Here is a 19,543-nt window from a genome sequence, read left to right as displayed (position 1 = left end):
GACTACTTAAATATCCTCAGTGTTACATGCAGTCCAGGTCACGGGAGTCTTTTTGAAGTCTTATCCCCACAAAAACACATATTCTGCGGTAGCTTCCAAAAACTGATGGATGTGCCTTCAAAAAAGAAATAAACTGTAACTGGGGCAATACAGGTAGCTGAGGAGGAACATGTGAAAGAACTGCATTAGGGTTGGGTACAGTTTTCGGTATTCCACAGTCCTGAGTAAGAAATGCTCTAAGTAACAAAGATTTGAAGCTTTTCTAGGGTTAATGGCCCTCAAAGCCAGATTTAACCTTTTCATACATGTTCAAGTGCTTTATCTATCTTGCATTCACACCTACGGACGATTTACAATCACTAGTTAACCTAAAATGCGGATTTTTGGGAGAATCCGGAGTACTGGGAGGAAACCCACATAACCACATGGAGTTTGTGCCGTCTCCACACAGAATGGGATGATAATGAGGCTGGGAGATAGGACCTACTGTACTTGCTGTGAACCAACAAAGCTATAAAGCCTTTTAGGGTCTTATTGTAAAACAACTGTTAGTCTGATAACCTGATGATGCTCCCCTGTGCCTGTGCTCACCTTTATAGTGAGTATAACATTGGTTCATCTTATTCCAGGCTGAAGCTAAGAGACACATTTTTTATTATTTCTTTGACTTTTTTTGTTAAATTATTACATATGCAACTTCCCCCCCAAAAAACCCTTGTAATTGACTGTAAGGTTTAATAACAGTAACACTAAATATATGATCTACTCAGTGGTGGTTGTCGTTGTAGTTCCAATTGTAACATCATAAGAGAACAATAAAATTAAGGAAATCAATTATTATTACATGGCAAGTATTTCTCTCTCTTCTTGCTATAGTGTTTATTATGATCTGTGGCAGGAAAGATGATCTCATGAATATAACCTAGTTCGGGTGTCACACTCATTTTAAATGCAATTTCAGCAGTTTTTCTACTTGATAATGAAATGATGTTGTAGTCAGTGAAAGAAAATTTGTCAGCGTAACTCTTTGGGCTTAAATTGTGAAAAAATAGTGTAGAATTAAATATAGTAGATTGTGTATTACATTATTACTTTGGTGCAGCATGCATGGTCTAAAGATAAAGATCTCTTTATCTCTGAATTATGCCACATTCAGAAGTTTGCAGACGACACAGCCATCATGGGGTGTATCTGGGATGATCAGGAAGAGGAGTACAGAAGTCTGGTGAGGAACTTTGTCGCATGGAGTCACACAAACCACCTGCAACTCAACACCTCAAAGACTAAGGAACTGGTTGTGGACTTCGGGAGGTCTAGAGCAGGTCCACTGCCGGTTCAGATAGAGGGGGAGGAGGTGGAGGTGGTCAACAAGTACAAGTACCTCAGGCTGTGGGTGGACAATAAACTGGACTGGTCATGCAACACAGAGCACCTGTATAAAAAAGCCCAAAGCCGACTGTACTTCCTCAGGAGGCTGAGGTCTTTTAACATCTGCAGGAAGCTCCTGAGGATGTTTTACCAGTCAGTGGTTGCTGGAGTACTTTTCTATGCTGTGGTGTGCTGGGGGAGCAGCACAGCAAAGAAGGACTCATCCAGGCTGGAGAAACTGATCAGGAGGGCTAGCTCTGTGGTCGGCATGAAGCTGGACACTCTGGTGACAGTGGCAGAGAAAAGGACATTAAAGAAACTGATGGACATTATGGACAATGCCAGGCATCCTCTGCACACGGCCATAAACAACCAGAAGAGTCTGTTCAGTGACAGGTTGCTTCTCCCCAAGACAAGAACTAACAGACTTAAAAACTCCTTTGTCCCACACGCCATCAAACTGTTTAACTCCTCTCTGGAGGGGAGAGGGAGGGGAAACAGGAGGACAAAGGAGGGGGGAACAACTAAGCTGTAGTGCCTCTTCACCTCACTGTACAATACCTTGTGCAATACTTTTTGTAAATAGTCAACAGTGCAATAGACTCAATACTTGAAATGTGCAATTCACTTGTATTTTTATTTTTTATGCCTATTTATTCTATTTATCCCCTTTGTATATTTTATTTATATTTGTCTCTGTATTTATATATGTGTGTGTATGTGTGTGTGTGTATATATATATATATATATATATAATATTCTGTAACTCTGTAACTTCTGTCGGTGCTGTGCTTTTTTGGAAATCGAATTTCCCAGAGGAACCCACCCGAGGGATGTGTGTGTGTGTGTGTGTGTGTGTGTGTGTGTGTGTGTGTGTGTGTGTGTGTGTGTGTGTACGTGTGCATATATGCCCTGCTTCAAATTTTCTAAAGCTGCCAGGCATTATGTTTAACACCCCTGATTTAGTTGAAATCAGTAGGCTATATAATAAACCAGCAAAGGCATGCTTTTAGTGCTATTTTCATCATTATTGTTCCCGTGTAGAAGTTACAGATGACCTTGAATTTGGTTATTTATTTACCTGTTTACTTTATAAGACCTTAATTGCAGCGCTGGCACTTTAAGACAGTCCTAGTTTCATGAATGAAACGCAGCCATTCATAAAAAACAGCGGGGGCCGGGCCACAGAGCAGCCTCGATGACGATTGGCTCGCCTTCTGACTGACTCTGAGTTCCAGCCAATGGCAGGGCAGGAGATCGTTCGTTTTAGCCGCAGCTATCAGAGTCCTTCATTGAGAAAAATCCACAGCCGAGTGATTAATCGAGGTGCTGCATGGGATGTAGGGGAGGAAATCTGCGACGAGTTCTGTTTTCACACTGCCAAGAAACTTCACTTACCGAGTGAGTCTTCTTCTTTTTGTTTTTATCTTACCGCTTTAGTAAAAGCTGGCGCCTGCTTGCCTTTAATTACATAAACACCAGATGCATGGTCGCGGGTTTTTTTTTCTTTGCTACAGGCTCCGAGGGGAGCACATAGGCGTTCAGAGGCTAACGCCATTTTCTTAAAAATCTAACTCGTTTATTCCCCGCGACCGTCTGCCTGCCTGCAGTGCGGCATTTCCGTCTGCAGCAGCCTTTTTTTCAGCTTGTTGGCGCCGGGAATCCTTCACTGTTTGTCTGTGGCGAAATTTCTCAATGGTGAGCGGGTGTCTCCCCCCCTCCTCAGCCTCAGCCAGTATCGTGTTTCACTTCATTGAGAAAAACAAGGAGGACTCAACGAGCGTCACGCGAAACTCCATTCACAAATCTTTCACTTTAAGCGAGGATTTGTTGCTAACGTTAGCGGAGTTAGTTGGCGTGATTTCTCCTCGGTGGTGTTTGTAGTCACTGAAGCAAAGCCGAGTGACACACACACTCACACTCACACACTAAATCGTTTGTGGAGGTTACTTTAACCGAAGACTAGACAAAACGTTACGCAACGTCGGGGGCTGACCTTTTCATCTCTTGAAATAGTTTTTCACTGTTTACTTTTGTCCCATATTTCACGAGCTTTAGTTGGACTCTTGAGCAGTTTGAGCCAGGTCAATAACCCCCTTTTTTTTTGTTTGAAGAAACATTAAAAATGTAGAAATTTACAAAGCTTTGAAATCTGGTGTAGTTAAGAGGTGCAAAACATTGTTTAAAATAATGTCCCATATCTTTATCGCATATATACGTTTATCGGCTACTTTAGGTACACCAAGAAACCAGTTTGAGGTGATCTGAGCTTTATGACGTTGTGTTGTTCTGTTGGATGGGTACACTACGGTCATAATGGGATGGGTATGGCCAGCAATAAAGCTCAGGTAAAGTGTGGCATTTAACAATGCCCAGCTGGCACAAACTGCAGCACTACAACCAGTTATCTGGTCATCTGAATGTCACAGAAGAAATCAGGCAGCTTTCTCCCCCCCTTGTCTAATTATTGGTTAGCCTGTGCAAATTTTAGCCTGTTTCCTGGTGACAGGAGTGTCACTCGGTGTGGTCTTCTGCTGCTGTTGCCTGTCTGCTTCACGGTTTGAGGTGTTGTGCATTCAGAGATGCTCTTCTGGTTGTACCAAGTGGTTATTTGATTTATTTGTTTCCGCCTTATTAGATTGAAGCAGTCTGGTCATTCACCTCTGATCTCTAGCATAAACAGCCTTAGTAAACTCTAGAGGCGATTGTGCGGGGAAACCCAACAGTTCAGCAGTTTCTGATATACTCGCACCAACAACCATGCCACATTCAAAGCCACCTAACTTCCATTTCTTCCCCATTCTAATGCTCACTTTGAACTTCAGCTGGTCACCTTGACTGTGCCTAAATGCACTCAGTTGCAGCAATGTGATTAGGTATTGGCATTATTAGCTGAACAAGTAGTTTGTTTGTTTTTTAAATGTTTCTTCTTTAATCCTATCTCTTGGCAAGCAAAGCATCAAACCATTTTAATTCCTGTCTTTTCAAACATAGCATTGTCATTCTTTGTACATATGCTTCTCTGTACGTCATTAAAGTTGGCACAGCACAGCCAAAGGAAAAGACGTCATGTTTTATTTGACTATTCAGCTGCTTTCTTTTCATTGCCTCAAATCAGCCTTTGAAGAGCGATTCCTCCCGCAGCTTCACGTCAGTTTATTCATGTCAGATTTGCGTACTGCAGATTGCATAATTCTTTCTGTGACAACGGGGCTTTTATAGCCACTGTAAACAAACATGCCAAGTCATGTGAAAGGGATGATGGTAGTATGGATGGAGGGGCTAGTCCTGTAGGGGGAAAAATAGACTACGATAGACTTGGATTTCTGCTTAATGACTCCAGTATGTTCAAAGTATATCACTTCCTCACTGCTCATCCCAGGGTGAAGACTCCTGCAACATGGAGGCCTTTTATGATCAGCAGGTTCCCTTTGTGGTCCCTGAGAGTGTGAGTTTGAAACGTTATGGTTTTATATTCTTATCTTTTTATTGTCTTGCTGCATGTGTGCTGAGTTTCATTCCTTTGCCCATTTCTGCAGAAATGTCACACACAGGAAGCAGCAAAGTGTCTCAGCGATAGGAAGAGGAAGTTCATGGACACCGAGCTGGCTCAGGACACAGAAGGTACATATAAAACTCAACTGCAGTTTCATAGTCAGTCTAACTTCTTGTGAGTGCCAGGATAACATCTGTCTGCTGGATACAAACAATGTGGGGAGAAATTATATTCATAAATTTGCTAATAGGATTATTTTTTTTCCCCTCCCCTGTTCTTTCAAGTGCCCCTCGTGGTCTTTGGTATTTCTTTAATAGGTCATGCTTCTCTGACAGTCTTATATAGGCCATTTGTTGTCATTAATTACATGTGAAATGTCAAATAATTGCGCCCACACACATTCTAACAAATGAATGTGAAACCATCTTCCAGATCTATTCCAAGACCTGATTCAGCTCCAAGAAATATGGATCGCTGAAGGTGAGCATCCCACATTATACAAATGATGTGTGATAGTTGATGAGAGGGGTCCTTAAACGGCATGTCTTTTCCTCCCTCTCAGCTCAAGCTACCGATGACGAGCAGTTTGTCCCGGATTTCCAGTCCAATAACTGTGAGTACCTGCTTCTTCTTGGATGTTTGGAGAGATCACGATTTCAGGTTTTAGCAGTGGTGCGCACTATTTATGCACGAGAGTATTTTTGTGAGAGCTTTATGATGGGTCTGGAACTGAGCGTTGGAAGTTGGTCTTTAACGTGGAGTTGGACATAAGAGGGTTGGCACGTGTGATCACATTGCACTGTCAGCTGTTGGCTCTCATTTAGGATCTGTGCAGCTTCCTGCTCAAATGGATAAACTCCACTGAACTTACCAGATTGTGACTCGTGATCTCAAAGGTCATTGGTGTAAAACCAGTTGTTTACAGTGCTCTCATTCGTTGGTGTTTCCATTCACCTTGGAGCTTTGCCAGTTAAATGATAGTCGTCATGTACCAGAGGAAATGAGGCGAGATTAAAAAAAAAAAAAAAAAAAGTACTGTACTTAAAAGTGTTACAGATAACGCGGGCGATGAGGAAATGGTGCGTTTAGTGCTCCTGCCAAACACGTATTGCATATACTTATTGTTGCCGTAATCATAGCTGCTTCAACACAACGACTCCCCGTGCGGACAATAAAGCTGACGGAGACCGTGTCGTGGATGGAAACATTAGCGGCCTGGCGTCATCGGCGCAGCATACTGATGAGAATCTCTACAGATTCCTGGAAAGCTCAGATCAGATAGGGGTAGGTTTCCTTTCTTTCACAGACGCAGGAGTGGGGAGCAAACGCTGAAAGGGACGATAAAGGAAAAACTTTATGCTAAAGCCTGCATTGCAAACTGGAAGAGTGCAACTTAAAGATGTGCAGAGCTTGTCTATTTAATGTGAGGTGTCATTGCTACTAAATTATCAACATGAGCAGGTAAGAGTTAGGAGGGAAATATTCAGGGTCTGAAGCGCTGGCGGTAAACTCTAATTTGGATCTGAAGCCGTTCTGCCACACCAGCAGGCAAATGTTTCCACCAAAGCTGCCATTTAATAGGTCTCGAGTGTGTTTTGGTTATGGAAGTGCTGCTTCAACAAACACATTATTTTCCCAACCAGTGTTCCCAGAGGTAATGTTGCGTAATCCTAACTGTCTAACCATTACGCTCACCAGGGATCCAACACTAGGCAGTTGGAGGCAAATTAGGAGTGTGAGACTTGTGTAACTGTGCAAAAGATGAACTGATGATGATGAAGTCAATTAAAATGCCTTGGCATTGAATAGGGACAGAACATTCAATTTTACTCATTTGAGACAGCAAAAAACACAGTTTTGAGATAAAGACTGACTGATGTTCATATACTTGTAATACCGGGGGGGGGAATAAATAAATTTTAGGATATTGGAAGTTAAAGAACTGAAGTAACACAGGTGGGGGAAAATCAACAATTAGATGACCCCTGTGAGCAAGCACTTGGTGACAGTGGGAAGTAGAAACTCTCTTTTAACAGGAAGAAACCTCCAGCAGAATCAAACTTGGGGAGGGGTGGCCATCTGCACTGAGGCATTGGGGTTGAGGGGAGGGCAACAGGACAGACGAGACACTGTGGAAATGCAAAGTGTTGTACAGAGACACTGTGTTGAGTAGAACACTGCATCATGGGAAGCCCTGCGTAGCCTAAGCTTATCACCTGATTCTGCCTGAACTATGAGCTTTATCAGAAAGGAAAGTTGTTGTTTTTTTTTTTTTTTAAAAGACTAATCTTTGAAGCAGTCCACTTGGCCATCTAATGTAAGGGTGTTCATTCCATGCTCTGCAAACATGTATGTATTATTTGCCTGTGTGTTTTTTGCAGTGATGTTTCATGGACTGGCCGCCAGCAAAGTGAAGCGTGAACCCAGTCCGTCCAAAGACTTCTCTCCCTGCAGAACGCCTCAGGCTGACATGTGCCTTTACAGCTACAGGTAACCATTCATGTTTTTAAACCTGTGTGTGATATACTGCAATACTACCACCACCACACACCTGGCAGACAGAACTTTTGGATGATGTGTTTTTATCTGGTCTCCTTAGTGCCTGTGAGCCCGCTCCGACTCCATCCTCCACACCTGCAGTACAACAACGTGGCTCCATCCACCCTACTGGACCTCCACCTTTACAGAGGCAGTTACAGCCATCTACCCCTCAGCTGACCAACAACTGCTCCCCAAACCACACTCCTGCCCTTAGCCCCTCCCACCTCCGCAACCTTCCACAGGCCAATCAAAGCCAGCAGTTTGCTATGCCACATCCTCCCATCGGCTCTTCCAGTGTGTCGTTCAATGCAGAACAAAGGTAAGCTTTAAAATAAATCTATATATATATACACACACACACACACACACACACACACACGCGCGCGCGGTTTAAGCTGGAAGCGAATGAGCTTCAAACCTTTAAACATCCACTTCTTTCCACACTTCAGGTTCCAGCGGCAGTTGTCGGATCCCTGCCTGTCTTTCCTTCCTCCAAAGAAGACCGCAAACACGCCATACCACCCCGCCATCCGTGACGGGAGGCCAATGTATCAGCGCCACCTTTCAGAGCCTCTGGTTCCCCACGCTCCCCGGGGTTTTAAACAAGAACTGGTGGACCCGAGATATCCAGAGCCAGGGCCTCCTACGTCAGGTCTGGCACGTCCTCAGGCTGCCTTCAACCATGTCACAATTAAACAAGAGCCAAGGGACTTTGGCTATGACTCGGGTATGTTACCCTTAGTGTGGCGACGGCATCTGAATAAAATGTATTCACGTCTGTTAGGGTAACAGGCAGTCTTGCCATAGGTGAAACATTCAAATAACTACAGGCCTAGGCTCAGACACTTTACATTTGCTTGCAGTTTATGAAGAATTGTGACTTTTGTGCCTTTCAGAGGTTCAAACATGCCAGCCGTCATCCTTTGAGAAGTCTGCTTTGTACCAAAATAACAGTGCAGGTGAGTTTGTGTCCTGGGTTTAAAAATGCCTTTTCATGCTGCCGCAGCCTTTTTACTCTATTCTTTGCTCCACAGGATTTGGTCCAGACAGAGAGCAGTGTCTGTACTATGATGACACCTGTGTTGTGCCGGAAAGGCTGGAAGGTAAGACACGGACTTCCAAAACATCCTTGTTAACACTTAGTGTATAAGACAAAGGAGGGAAGGACAATATCATTTAAGGCAGTGTGCTGTGAGTTGGCGGTATTGTATACACCAGGTTGAGTATTCTGTTTCTAATGTTGTAACTATGTTCTGTCCAATGAGATGTGATTTAAAAAAAAAAAAAAAAAAAAAAACCATTATTTATTTATTTTTTTTTAAATGAGCAAACGATCAAGAAATTGGTTTAAAAAAAAAAAAAACAAAACAAAACAAAAAAAAAAAACAACCAACCAACAAAACAGCACAAAAGCAGGAAAGGTGACTTCTGCGTGTCTTCACCAGGTAAAGTGAAACAGGAGGGTCTGCCGTACCAGCGCCGTGGCTCCCTGCAGCTGTGGCAGTTCCTGCTCACACTCCTGGACAACCCAGCCAATGCACACCTGATCATCTGGACGGGGCGAAACATGGAGTTCAAGCTGATTGACCCCGAAGAGGTCAGCTACTGCATACCTAATGTGGAACTTTGAGAAGCTTAATATTCTTAAGACTGGGGAAAAACAACATTTTAAAGCCATATATTAATTTTTCCCTCCCCCATCATGTTTTTAGGTGGCTCGGCTCTGGGGGATCCAGAAGAATCGACCTGCCATGAACTACGATAAGCTGAGTCGCTCGCTGCGGTACTATTATGAAAAGGGCATTATGCAGAAGGTAAAGGCAGTTCATGTTCCACTTGAGTCTTCCTTTACTCCTATGTTGTTGTAATCACAAACTATTTAAAAAAAAAAAAAAAAAACTAGCTATTGGGCTCTTACACTGAAGCACTGAGTTTCTGACCTCTTATTTCTAATCTTAGCCTCTAATGAAGCACATCTGGAAGCCATCCAGTTTAATGTTTTGAGTTTTAAAAGACTTGAGGATATATATATATATATATATATATATATATATATATATATATATATATATATATATATATATATATATATATATATATATATAATTTTATTAAAGTTATTTATTTATTTTTTTGTGTGTGTTGTTGTACCAGGTTATTAAACATCATCAGTGTTTTTTTTTCTGCTGTTTTGGTCATTTAAACACTGAAGTCCATGGAGACTGACTCGCTGTTTAAACCAGCCTCAAGTGGCCGTTAGAGAAACTGCAGTTTTCTGTCCTCAACATTTTGTCATCAATTTCCAAATTTTTGAGAGATTACTTTTGTTTGATTATTATTATTTATTTATTTATTTATTTATTTATTTATTTTAAATTTCTCAACTCAAACTCTTTGCAGGTGGCCGGTGAGCGGTACGTCTACAAGTTCGTGTGCAACCCCGAGGCACTTTTCTCCATGGCTTTCCCAGACAATCAGAGGCCAAGTCTCAAGCCTGACCCGGATGCTGTCCTACCTCCCAGCGAGGACGAAGGCTCCCACCTCCCCAGCTATGAAGATGACGGGCCTTATCTGGCTGAAGGAGTGGAGCAGTGCATCCAAAGACTGGGCCTCCCTGACGGCTACCCGTACTAGACTCCACAGCCTGGCAGCTGAATTATTTTTAACACGATGTAACCTATATTTACGGAGCAGTGTTTGAGAATTTTTAGTATGTACCTACGTTATCTGTCACAAAGACGCAGCATTTGAAGAAGTTAATTTCACAAAAAACAAATTATTATTAAGCCAGAAAGCTAACAAAAAAAATAACTGATGGTTAAACTCAGAAAATGGGGAAAAAAACTCATCGTAGTTCTGATTTGGTTTCACGTATTATAATATTCTAAAAATACCTGGAATTTTAAGATTAGTTTACATTTGAGCAGTCAATAAGATTACAACATGTATCTAGAAGGAGAAGGCTTTACTTTACTTGGGAGACTTGTGATGGGTAAAATGGTATTGAGTCAGGTTTGTTGGGTGGGATAGGCAGTTGTAGCAAAATGAGGCTGGTTAAATTACAATGACAGTTTTATTTTTTGTAAAAACTGCATCGGTCCTGAAATATTCCAGCTTCTTGTAAAATTGTGATGCTCAATATTTTTTCCCAAGCCTTTTTTTTTTTTTTTTTTTTTTTTTTTTTTTCCCCCTTCAAAATGCTCCATTTTTATCTTTAAAATTCTTTTTGTTAGTGACAGTGCTCTTGATGCCAGTTGTATTTTTTTGTAGCATGGCCATCTCTGTAGTCCTCTTGCTTGTGAACTCTGGGATTTGTATTACAACCAAAGTATCTCAAAGCCATGGCAGTCCTTTACTGTTTCTGTTTTAAACTGCTTGAAAGGGACTGACTTGTATTTTCAGACCTATGAATTATCCTATAAACATCTGTTTGAAATGTTTTGTGTTCCTCTTCTTGTTTTCAAAGCTGATATTTTTTGGCTTTCTATGGACTCGTAAGTTTTTCCTATTGCTGTTTTTGACAAAGGTACTGCTTCTATTTTTGATTCAGTGATACTCTGATGCGAATAATAAGCATGGACTTTCTTATGAATGCATCAGCAGTTCATGTCCTCGGATAGTTTTCTGCATTTTGTAGAGTTTATTTGCTTCGACATGTAGAAAAAAAGTGTATAATTATATATGGATATATTTTTGCAAAAGGCTGCGATTTGTCCTGTTGAAGTATTTCTTCAGCCTTCCAAGGATTTACCCATGAACTCCTGGAGCTAGATGGTGGATGTAAAGGTATATTTTGCTATCTGATCACATGGTTGTATAACATACTGACACTGGTCTCTCTTCTGCCCTTGGATTCTGTTATTCGTGCCTTCTGTTGATCTTTACTGATAAAATAAACTATTTTACTCTTTTTCTCTCGCCTCAGTTCATTATTTCAAAACTACTACCACGTGAAGAAAAGAGAAAGTCTCCCCTGAGAAAGCAGCAGCGCCCTCTGCAGTTTGTTTAGAAGTGCAAAAGCTTTGCAAGACACACTAACCATCCTATTAGAAAATGAGCTAAAAGAGGGCCTCAGATTAGTTTCTATATTTAAACTGTCATTTGTATTATTTCAAAACAAAATACCGAAATATTAAGTGATGTCCTTGTTATCATAGTATTCCTTGATGCTATCTCCACTGAGTGAGCAGCGGCGCCCTCTGCAGTTTGTGTGTGGAAGTGCAAAAGCTTACAGCACCTGGTATTCCCAGGCGGTCTCCCATCCAAGTACTGACCAGGCCCGACCCTGCTTAGCTTCCGAGATCAGACGAGATCGGGCGTGTTCAGGGTGGTATGGCCGTAAGCAAGAAAGCGATTCGGAAAAAGCCTTTTTATACATGCGGTGACGACACACATACCCTTACATTTTGATCTTCTATATATAAGTTAAAGTCTCCAAACGACAAGAGCTGCTGTTCATCTTTGTTCTTACAGGCATGAACAGTTACATTTCTGCGCATTTGCATCTATTTTCTGTCTTTAATGAGAATATCAGTTTTCCATCTTGTGTTCCAGATAAATCAGTTTAATTCTAAGATTGCATTTCTACAAAAAAACTGCAGAGGGCCCTGATGCTCACTCAGGGGAGACAGCTTTAGTAAATACTTTAGTAATTTACAAAACTTCTGTAAGTGCTGCTTTTATATTTTGTGTAAAACTAATAACTAGGGATGGGTATCGTTTAGGTTTTATCCGATACCGGTGCCAAATCGGTACTTTTGAAACGGTGCCGGTGCTCAAACGGTGCTCAAACCGGTGCTTAAAGAATGGAGAACACAAAATTGGTCCAAAAACCTCTCATGTTCAGCTGTTTTTTTGTAAAAAGATAACAATGTTAGCCTTTTCTGCAGCTATGGGGCATATATGGCATCACTCTTGGCTGGAAGCAGTGCTTAAACAATGAAAAAAACACAAACTTTGTCCTAAACCTCTCATGTTTAACTGTTTTCCGCTTTTTCTTTGGTCATTTTAGCCTTTTTGGCCAGGGTGAAGTTAGTATCTTCCATCAAACAAGAAGACAGCCGCATGTAGCTATGATGATGTTTGCTAGTTCACCTTACATGCATTAATGTAATAACGTGGTTAGCCTACTCAACGTAAATTACACACGAACAACATTAAGCTACTCACGCAGAAAAGAACGGCTGCTGCTGCCACCATCATCCGTCATCATTTCTGCTACACTGGCAGGGCTAGGGGCCAGGACTCTCCTCTTTGTGTTTTTGGGGGATGTCGCATAACAGGCAACCCACCCGCAGTAGATGTGCTCTGTGTGAGGTCTCGCAGCAAGCTATCAAATACGGCGCATTTCTCGGCTTTTAATGCGTCGCCAGGTGTTTCATCGGATTTGAGGTGTTACCTCCTTTGACAGTATCACAGTATCAGCTTAAAGCACTTGTTGCTGCTGAGTTTGCATATTTTGCTGTGAAGTACAGCCAGACTTTTGACCGCTTCACCTTGGACATTTTTAATCTGTAGCTCTGCTCTAAAAGAACGTACGTACCTGGGCCCGCCTACTATCCTCGGAAACGTAAAATGATTGGCTAGAATCTAAAGTGTATCACAGCTCAGGAAAAAAAAGCACCGAAATAAAGCACCGAAATGTGCGCTGCTTTCGGTCTGGTTACTACCGTTTATGTCAGAACCGGTGCCATCATGGCACCGGACACCGGTACCCATCCCTACTAATAACTACATACAGACATAAAATAATATAAAATCCCCAAAATAAAATAACAATTTGAAAAAATCTTTACAATACAAATGATACAAAGTCGTGAACCACTGAAGTGGTCTGTAGCTTCCTCCTGTTTTCACTTCTGTGCAATGACCCTCAGTGATGATGTCCACTCTACTCTAATAAAATTCTCTGGAGCAGCAGCTAAAGGATCTAAAGGATGCTGCTATAACTGCTGTGATTGTGATATTTTTCCACATTCACTGAAATCTGCCATGTTCTGTCATAATTATAATTACTGTTATATTACTTAAACTCAACAAATTCTTAAGAAACATTTCCAAAGCAACATCATGAGAATGATCTTTAAAGATCACAGCAAAGCTGCTCTCATTAACAGCAACATTGCAAGTGTAGAGATTGAAGGTTGAAGATGGTCAGTGAAGTCTGTGGTCTGTGAAACCTCAGATTGGCTGCAGTGAGTTAAAATAGTGGCCAGGTGACTAAAAAGCACCTGCACATCTGATCAGTTTTAAATTGGAATATTTATCTGAAATGAAATCAGTGCAAGTCATCTCTATATGAGATATGCAAATTAATTATACAAAATATCCATGAGAGGAAAGTTCACCAACTGACGATGTCATATAATGCAGTATCTGGAAGGTGAAATAGTTTTTATGTAGCGAGTAAAAGCCACCGAGTAACCGCTAAGGGCCTCTATACTACTCGTGCAAACTTTCAGGCCCAAAGCTCTTACAGGTACAAGCCCAGAATAAACGGGACATGAGGGTCAATATCAGTCAAATACGTCAAATTTGGATCAGTGATGTCCGAAGCTTCATTTAGAACCTAACTGCTTCGGTGTCTGATTCCCTGGTTTATAAGGAAGTGAATCATTCGCGAGATTTGTGGAGTATTTTGATGGTGACAAATAGTGAACCACTGATATTTCTACTGAAAGATTTGGAGCCAGTGAGGAATAGAGGAGGTTCTGTTGTGTGGGAGTATTTTGAGTTGATTTTGGTCAATCGGGTGGGTTTTCCTTCTTTGTGTCAGTGGCGTGTCTAGAAAATTTTTGTTGGGGGGGCCAGGTAGGGGCAAAGATTTGGAGAAGGGTGGCAGATGTAATTGTCAGATAATGTTAAAAACAATTCTACCAACCGTTAACCATAATTCAATAACCCTATAAACCTAATAACCGAATGCGCTTTTAACTCTTATTAGAATGAGATTTTAACCACTACGGTGCAAAGTTTTTAGATACTGTGTTGATAAAGTACAAGAGATACAATCAGTTCTTTTTCAGTGTTTATTCAGCATTCAAGGACATCAATATTTGCATAGTATTTTTACTGACATGTAGTGCACATATGTTTTGGGCAAAAACATCTTTTAATATTAAAATACGAACATTTTAACATACAATTGGCAAATTAGGCCTGGGGGGGCACAGGCCACCCCGCTGGACACGCCACTGTAAACGAGTAATGAAGCACTGATCCCTATATAAAGTGCATTACAGTCAGTGTTGGGGAGGTTACTTTTAAAATGTATTCCATTACAGAATACAGAATACATGCCCCAAAATGTATTCTGTAACGTATTCTGTTACGTTACTCAATGACAGTAACGTATTCTGAATACTTTGGATTACTTAATATATTATCATGCATTTTTACAACAACGTGAATGTACTATTGCTGTGTGATTTATTACTATTACTGAAGGTCCGCGGCTCCGAACCGTAGTAAAGGGACCTCTGACTAATACGTCGGGTTCGTGTCGGGCTCGTAGCCGAAAAATAGCTTTACTTTGTTGTCTGGGTCAACTTTGCTAGCAGAGACAGAGAGAGGCGTTGAAAGACTGCTCCAACTGAACTTATTGTTTCGGAGGAAAACACGAACACGGTGTACAGTCGAGTCTAAATAGCTTACTTACAGCTGGGCTCGTCAGGCTCTCTGTTTGGCTGCAGTGGTTATTATTATATTTACATGCTTCCAGCTCCCGTTTCTGCTCGATGACAGCTCGTACTTTTCCTTTTTCTCCCTCCCTCGCTCACAGACACATAACGTGTATGGCAGTCCATTCTCCCTGCAGCACGGACTACACTGCCCATGATGCTACATTCTTTAGAGCTATGCTTGTAGCATTCTGCCTGTTAGCTTAGCACAACAACAACAACAAAAAGGCCTCTCTCACCCAGGAAACACACAGAGAGAGAGCGTCACCCTGTAACCATGGCAACCATAACGCTACCGCCTGGAACAACAGAACGTAGCTGTCAAACAAAACCCAAACAGTCCTGACCCGCGACAAAATGAAACAGGAAAGTACCGCAGTGTAATCCATTTATTTCAACAAAGTAACTGTATTCTGAATACCACCTTTTTAAACGGTAACTGTAATGGAATACAGTTACTCATATTTTGTATTTTAAATACGTAACGGCGGTACATGTATTCCGTTACTCCCCAACACTGATTACAGTAATCCAGCCGAGTGCTAACAAAGGCGTGGATAACTGTCTCAAAGTGCTGCTGTGAAATAAATGTCTTTATTTTATCAGCTGCCTGAGCTGAAAGAAGCTTGATTTTACCACTGCCTTAATCTGGCTGACAAGCTTCAGGTCAGAGTTCACTTTGACCTCCATGTTTGTCACAGCTGGTTTAACGTACTGTGTCAAGGTATCTAAATACACATTGGGGGTCTCAGTAGGGCTGCCAAGAGATTTGAACCCTGGTGGAGGAGACCTTCTCAATAAAAAAGTGTTTAAAAAAACGTTTACAGGCTGCAGTCAGTATGTGGTGCACTAAGAACAGAGTTAATGGTTTTAAATAAAACATGCAGGTTGTGACAGTTTGATGAAATAATGTCAGATAAGTGTTGTCTTTTGGCATCTTTTACAGGTTTTTGATATTGATGCCAACAGTCCTTTAGCATCTGGAATGACACTTGTAGCTTGTTTCCATTCACGCTCAGCTCGACAGCACTTGCGTCTGACAGCCTTCAGCCAGGGGTCAGATTTAGTTTTAGGCTGCCTGGTTCTTAACGGAGCCACAGTGTCCAAAGCAATCTGGTAGGTGGAATAAAACCATGAGCTCAGTTCCTCAGTCTGGCTGCACAAAAACTCCGGGATTTTACAGTTCTGCTTAAAAACTGTTAAAAACTGCTCAGCAGTGGACGGGTCAAAAATACGACAGCGGCGAGCAGCAGCGCGGTTTAACTGAGGTACGGGCAAGAGGAACTTGAAGCATCACAGGACTGTGGTCAGAAAACACAGCATCACAAATCTCTACGTTAAAAACAGAAACAAACAGAAGAACCATGAGATAAAACAAGATCAAGTGTGTGTCCATGTTCATGTATGGGACTGACTGAATAGCACAAAGTTAGAATGCTTAGTCTGTTTTTTAGGCTATTTCACAATATGAAAATAAATAACTTATTAAAACAGATCATATACACATCCAATAACTAAGTGAAAATGATTGTTTTTGTTTTTTTATTTGCTAATAAAAGTGTCAGTGCAGTCAACCATCGTTTTTGTCCTCGTGCATTAGTTTTGATTTAGTTATCAAGTAAAATTTAATAGTAATTTTTTTACTTTGATTTTTGGGATGTAGGATGATCATTTTCATTTCTGTCTAACGCTGTGACATCTTCTTGTTCCAGCATGATTTCTTTCTCATTGACATTTGATGGGTTTTCAAGGTGTTCCATTAACATTACATCTTATTTATTATGGTAAATGGCCTGTATTTATATAGCGCTTTACTAGTCCCTAAGGACCCCAAAGCGCTTTACATATCCAGTCATCCACCCATTCACACACACATTCACACACTGGTGATGGCAAGCTACATTGTAGCCACAGCCACCCTGGGGCGCACTGACAGAGGCGAGGCTGCCGGACACTGGCGCCACCGGGCCCTCTGACCACCACCAGTAGGCAACGGGTGAAGTGTCTTGCCCAAGGACACAACGACCGAGACTGTCTAAGCCGGGGCTCGAACCGGCAACCTTCCGATTACAAGGCGAACTCCCAACTCTTGAGCCACGATCGCCCCATATTATAATTTTATTTGTGCGTGACTTGGAGCATGAACCAGATATATGCAAGCCTCGTGGAGGTTTTTTTGTCTCTAAATGATCAAAATTAAAAATCTCGGTATCATCGGGACCTCATCCATCTAGTCGAGGAGCTGACCGCGGTCTAGACTACACTAAGCAGCAGCAGTGTACTCCTAGTATGTACAATGCATCACTATGAGACATAAATGCACACTTAGTGTGATGTATTCTTAACAACTTTGAATGATGGGGTATGAAGTAGAGCTGGGCGATATGAGATTTTTTCATATCACGATATGTTTTTTTCATTTCAGGCGATAACGATATCTATCACGATATAAGCCAAATAACTACCGTACTTTCTGGACCATAAGCCGCTACTTTTTCCCTAGGTTTTGAGCCATGAGGCTTATACAAAGGTGCGGCTATTCTGTGGATTTTTCTTCCACCACTAGGGGGACTCTAACCAGAATTAGAATAAAAAACAAGATAGATGAAAAATCAATGCAAAGAAGAATACACTACTTTTTCTTTAGCAGATAGAACACGCACAACAAATTACCAACTGGTAATTATTTTCAAATCCTCGCCCCTTCATCATGGAAACCACACGAAGAAGTTCGTATGATGCAAGTTTTAAGTTGAAGGCCATCGATCTTGCTATCCAGGAGGGAAACCGCGCTGCTGCACGCAAGCTTAGCGTCAATGAGTCTATGGTGAGACGTTGGAGGCGGCAGCGGGAAGAGCTCATGCAATGCCAAAAGTCGAGAAAAGCTTTCAGAGGACATAAAAGCAGGTGGCCTGAACTTGAAAATGTCCTGGAGGAATGGGTGAAGACACTGAGAGCAGGTGGCCGAGGTGTATCCACTGTACAGATCCGACTGAAAGCCAAAACAATCGCCCGCGAAATGAATATTAAAGATTTCAAAGGTGGGCCGTCATGGTGTTTCAGATTTATGAAACGTAAAAACCTGTCCGTCAGGGCACGGACCACTCTCTGTCAGCAACTCCCCCCTGACTATCAGGAAAAAGTTGAAAACTTCCACAAATTCGTTGAAAAAAAGATACAAGAAAACTCCATCGGACCAGACGACATAATCAATATGGATGAAGTATCTTTAACATTTGATCTGCCTCTGACAAGGACCGTTAACAAGACAGGTGCATCATCCGTGTTGTTGAAAACAACAGGCCATGAGAGGACGCACTTCACCTGCGTTCTGGCATGCACGGCATCCGGACAAAAACTTCAACCAATGGTGATTTTTAAGCGCATAACTATGCCGAAAGAACAACTCCCGAAAGGCATAGTGGTCAAAGTTAACACCAAAGGGTGGATGATAGAAGGTCTAATGAAGGAATGGTTAACGGAGTGCTATGGGAAGCGCCCGGGAGGATTTTTTCACCGGAAAAAAGCACTGCTTGTTTTGGATAGCATGAGGGCCCACATCACAGATTCTGTGAAAGCAGCGATCAAGAAAACAAACTCCATTCCAGCTGTGATTCCTGGAGGTACAACAAAGTTTTTGCAGCCACTTGACATCAGTGTAAATCGGGCATTTAAAGCTGCACTACGGGTTGAGTGGGAGACTTGGATGACAAGCGGTGAAAAGTCATTCACAAAAACTGGCCGCATGCGAAAAGCATCCTTTTCTGATGTCTGTCAGTGGATCCTAACAGCGTGGAGTGCTGTGAAAGAATCCACCATCACCAATGGGTTCCGAAAGGCTGGACTGCTGCGCGAAGAGAGCGGCGCACCTTCAGAGCCAACTTCACCGGAGGATGACAGTGACACGGAGAGCGAGACTGATGGAGACAGATGTGATGAAGCGCTTCTGAGCCTGTTCAACTCCGACACTGAAGAAGACGACTTCATGGGTTTCAGCGAAGATGATTAAAGTGACATGTGGTTTCAAATACAGGAAAAATGGAGGTAAATAAATAGCGGTTATTTTCTCTTGGTTCTGTTACGTTTTAATCAGCAAAGTTGCTGCCGTGTTAAAAGGCATTGTTCGGAAAGAATCTGTTCAGGTACATACTTGTACATTTGCACTACAAGATTGTTCTGTACATGCAGTAAATATCTATTTTTTCATCATAGATATCTGCGGCTTATAGCTGGGTGCGGCTTGTATATCTTTTTTTTTTTAATTTTTTAAAAATAGAGCGGATGCGGCTTATATACAGGTGCGCTCTATTGTCCAGAAAGTACGGTATATTTGTAAGATTTAAATGTGCCGTTGCTCACAAGTAAAATGTGAAATAATCAGCAGCTTGTTTTGATTTAAATATTTATTTCCCATAATAAGTTCAACAGGGTAGATGTACTTAAGGAACATGAGACTTTT

General features: G+C 41.7%; 1 protein-coding gene and 1 non-coding gene across 2 annotated transcripts; one reads left to right on the top strand and one right to left on the bottom strand.

The window, feature by feature from the left end:
* Nucleotides 1-2,652: 2,652 nt before the first annotated feature.
* On the top strand, nt 2,653-11,317 carry LOC146681809 (ETS translocation variant 5-like). Its single transcript, XM_085448728.1, has 13 exons — nt 2,653-2,769; nt 4,751-4,816; nt 4,908-4,992; nt 5,297-5,344; nt 5,427-5,477; nt 7,246-7,354; nt 7,464-7,724; nt 7,855-8,132; nt 8,302-8,364; nt 8,440-8,508; nt 8,851-9,002; nt 9,118-9,219; nt 9,806-11,317. The coding sequence occupies exons 2-13, from the start codon at nt 4,769-4,771 to the stop codon at nt 10,037-10,039; spliced, it is 1,500 nt and encodes a 499-aa protein (XP_085304854.1). The 5' UTR covers nt 2,653-2,769; nt 4,751-4,768; the 3' UTR covers nt 10,040-11,317.
* A 313-nt stretch (nt 11,318-11,630) lies between these two features.
* Nucleotides 11,631-11,749, bottom strand: LOC146681808 (5S ribosomal RNA). Its single transcript, XR_014918373.1, has one exon. It is a non-coding gene; the product is annotated as a 5S ribosomal RNA (ribosomal RNA).
* Between the last annotated feature and the right edge of the window lie 7,794 nt (nt 11,750-19,543).

This window comes from Copadichromis virginalis, linkage group LG23 (genome assembly GCF_057382275.1).
Source record: "Copadichromis virginalis isolate Kocher_CV1m ecotype Utaka linkage group LG23, C_Virginalis_male_GT1.1, whole genome shotgun sequence".
In the NCBI taxonomy this organism is placed as follows: domain Eukaryota; kingdom Metazoa; phylum Chordata; class Actinopteri; order Cichliformes; family Cichlidae; genus Copadichromis; species Copadichromis virginalis.
This window is presented reverse-complemented; position numbering and strand designations above follow the sequence as displayed.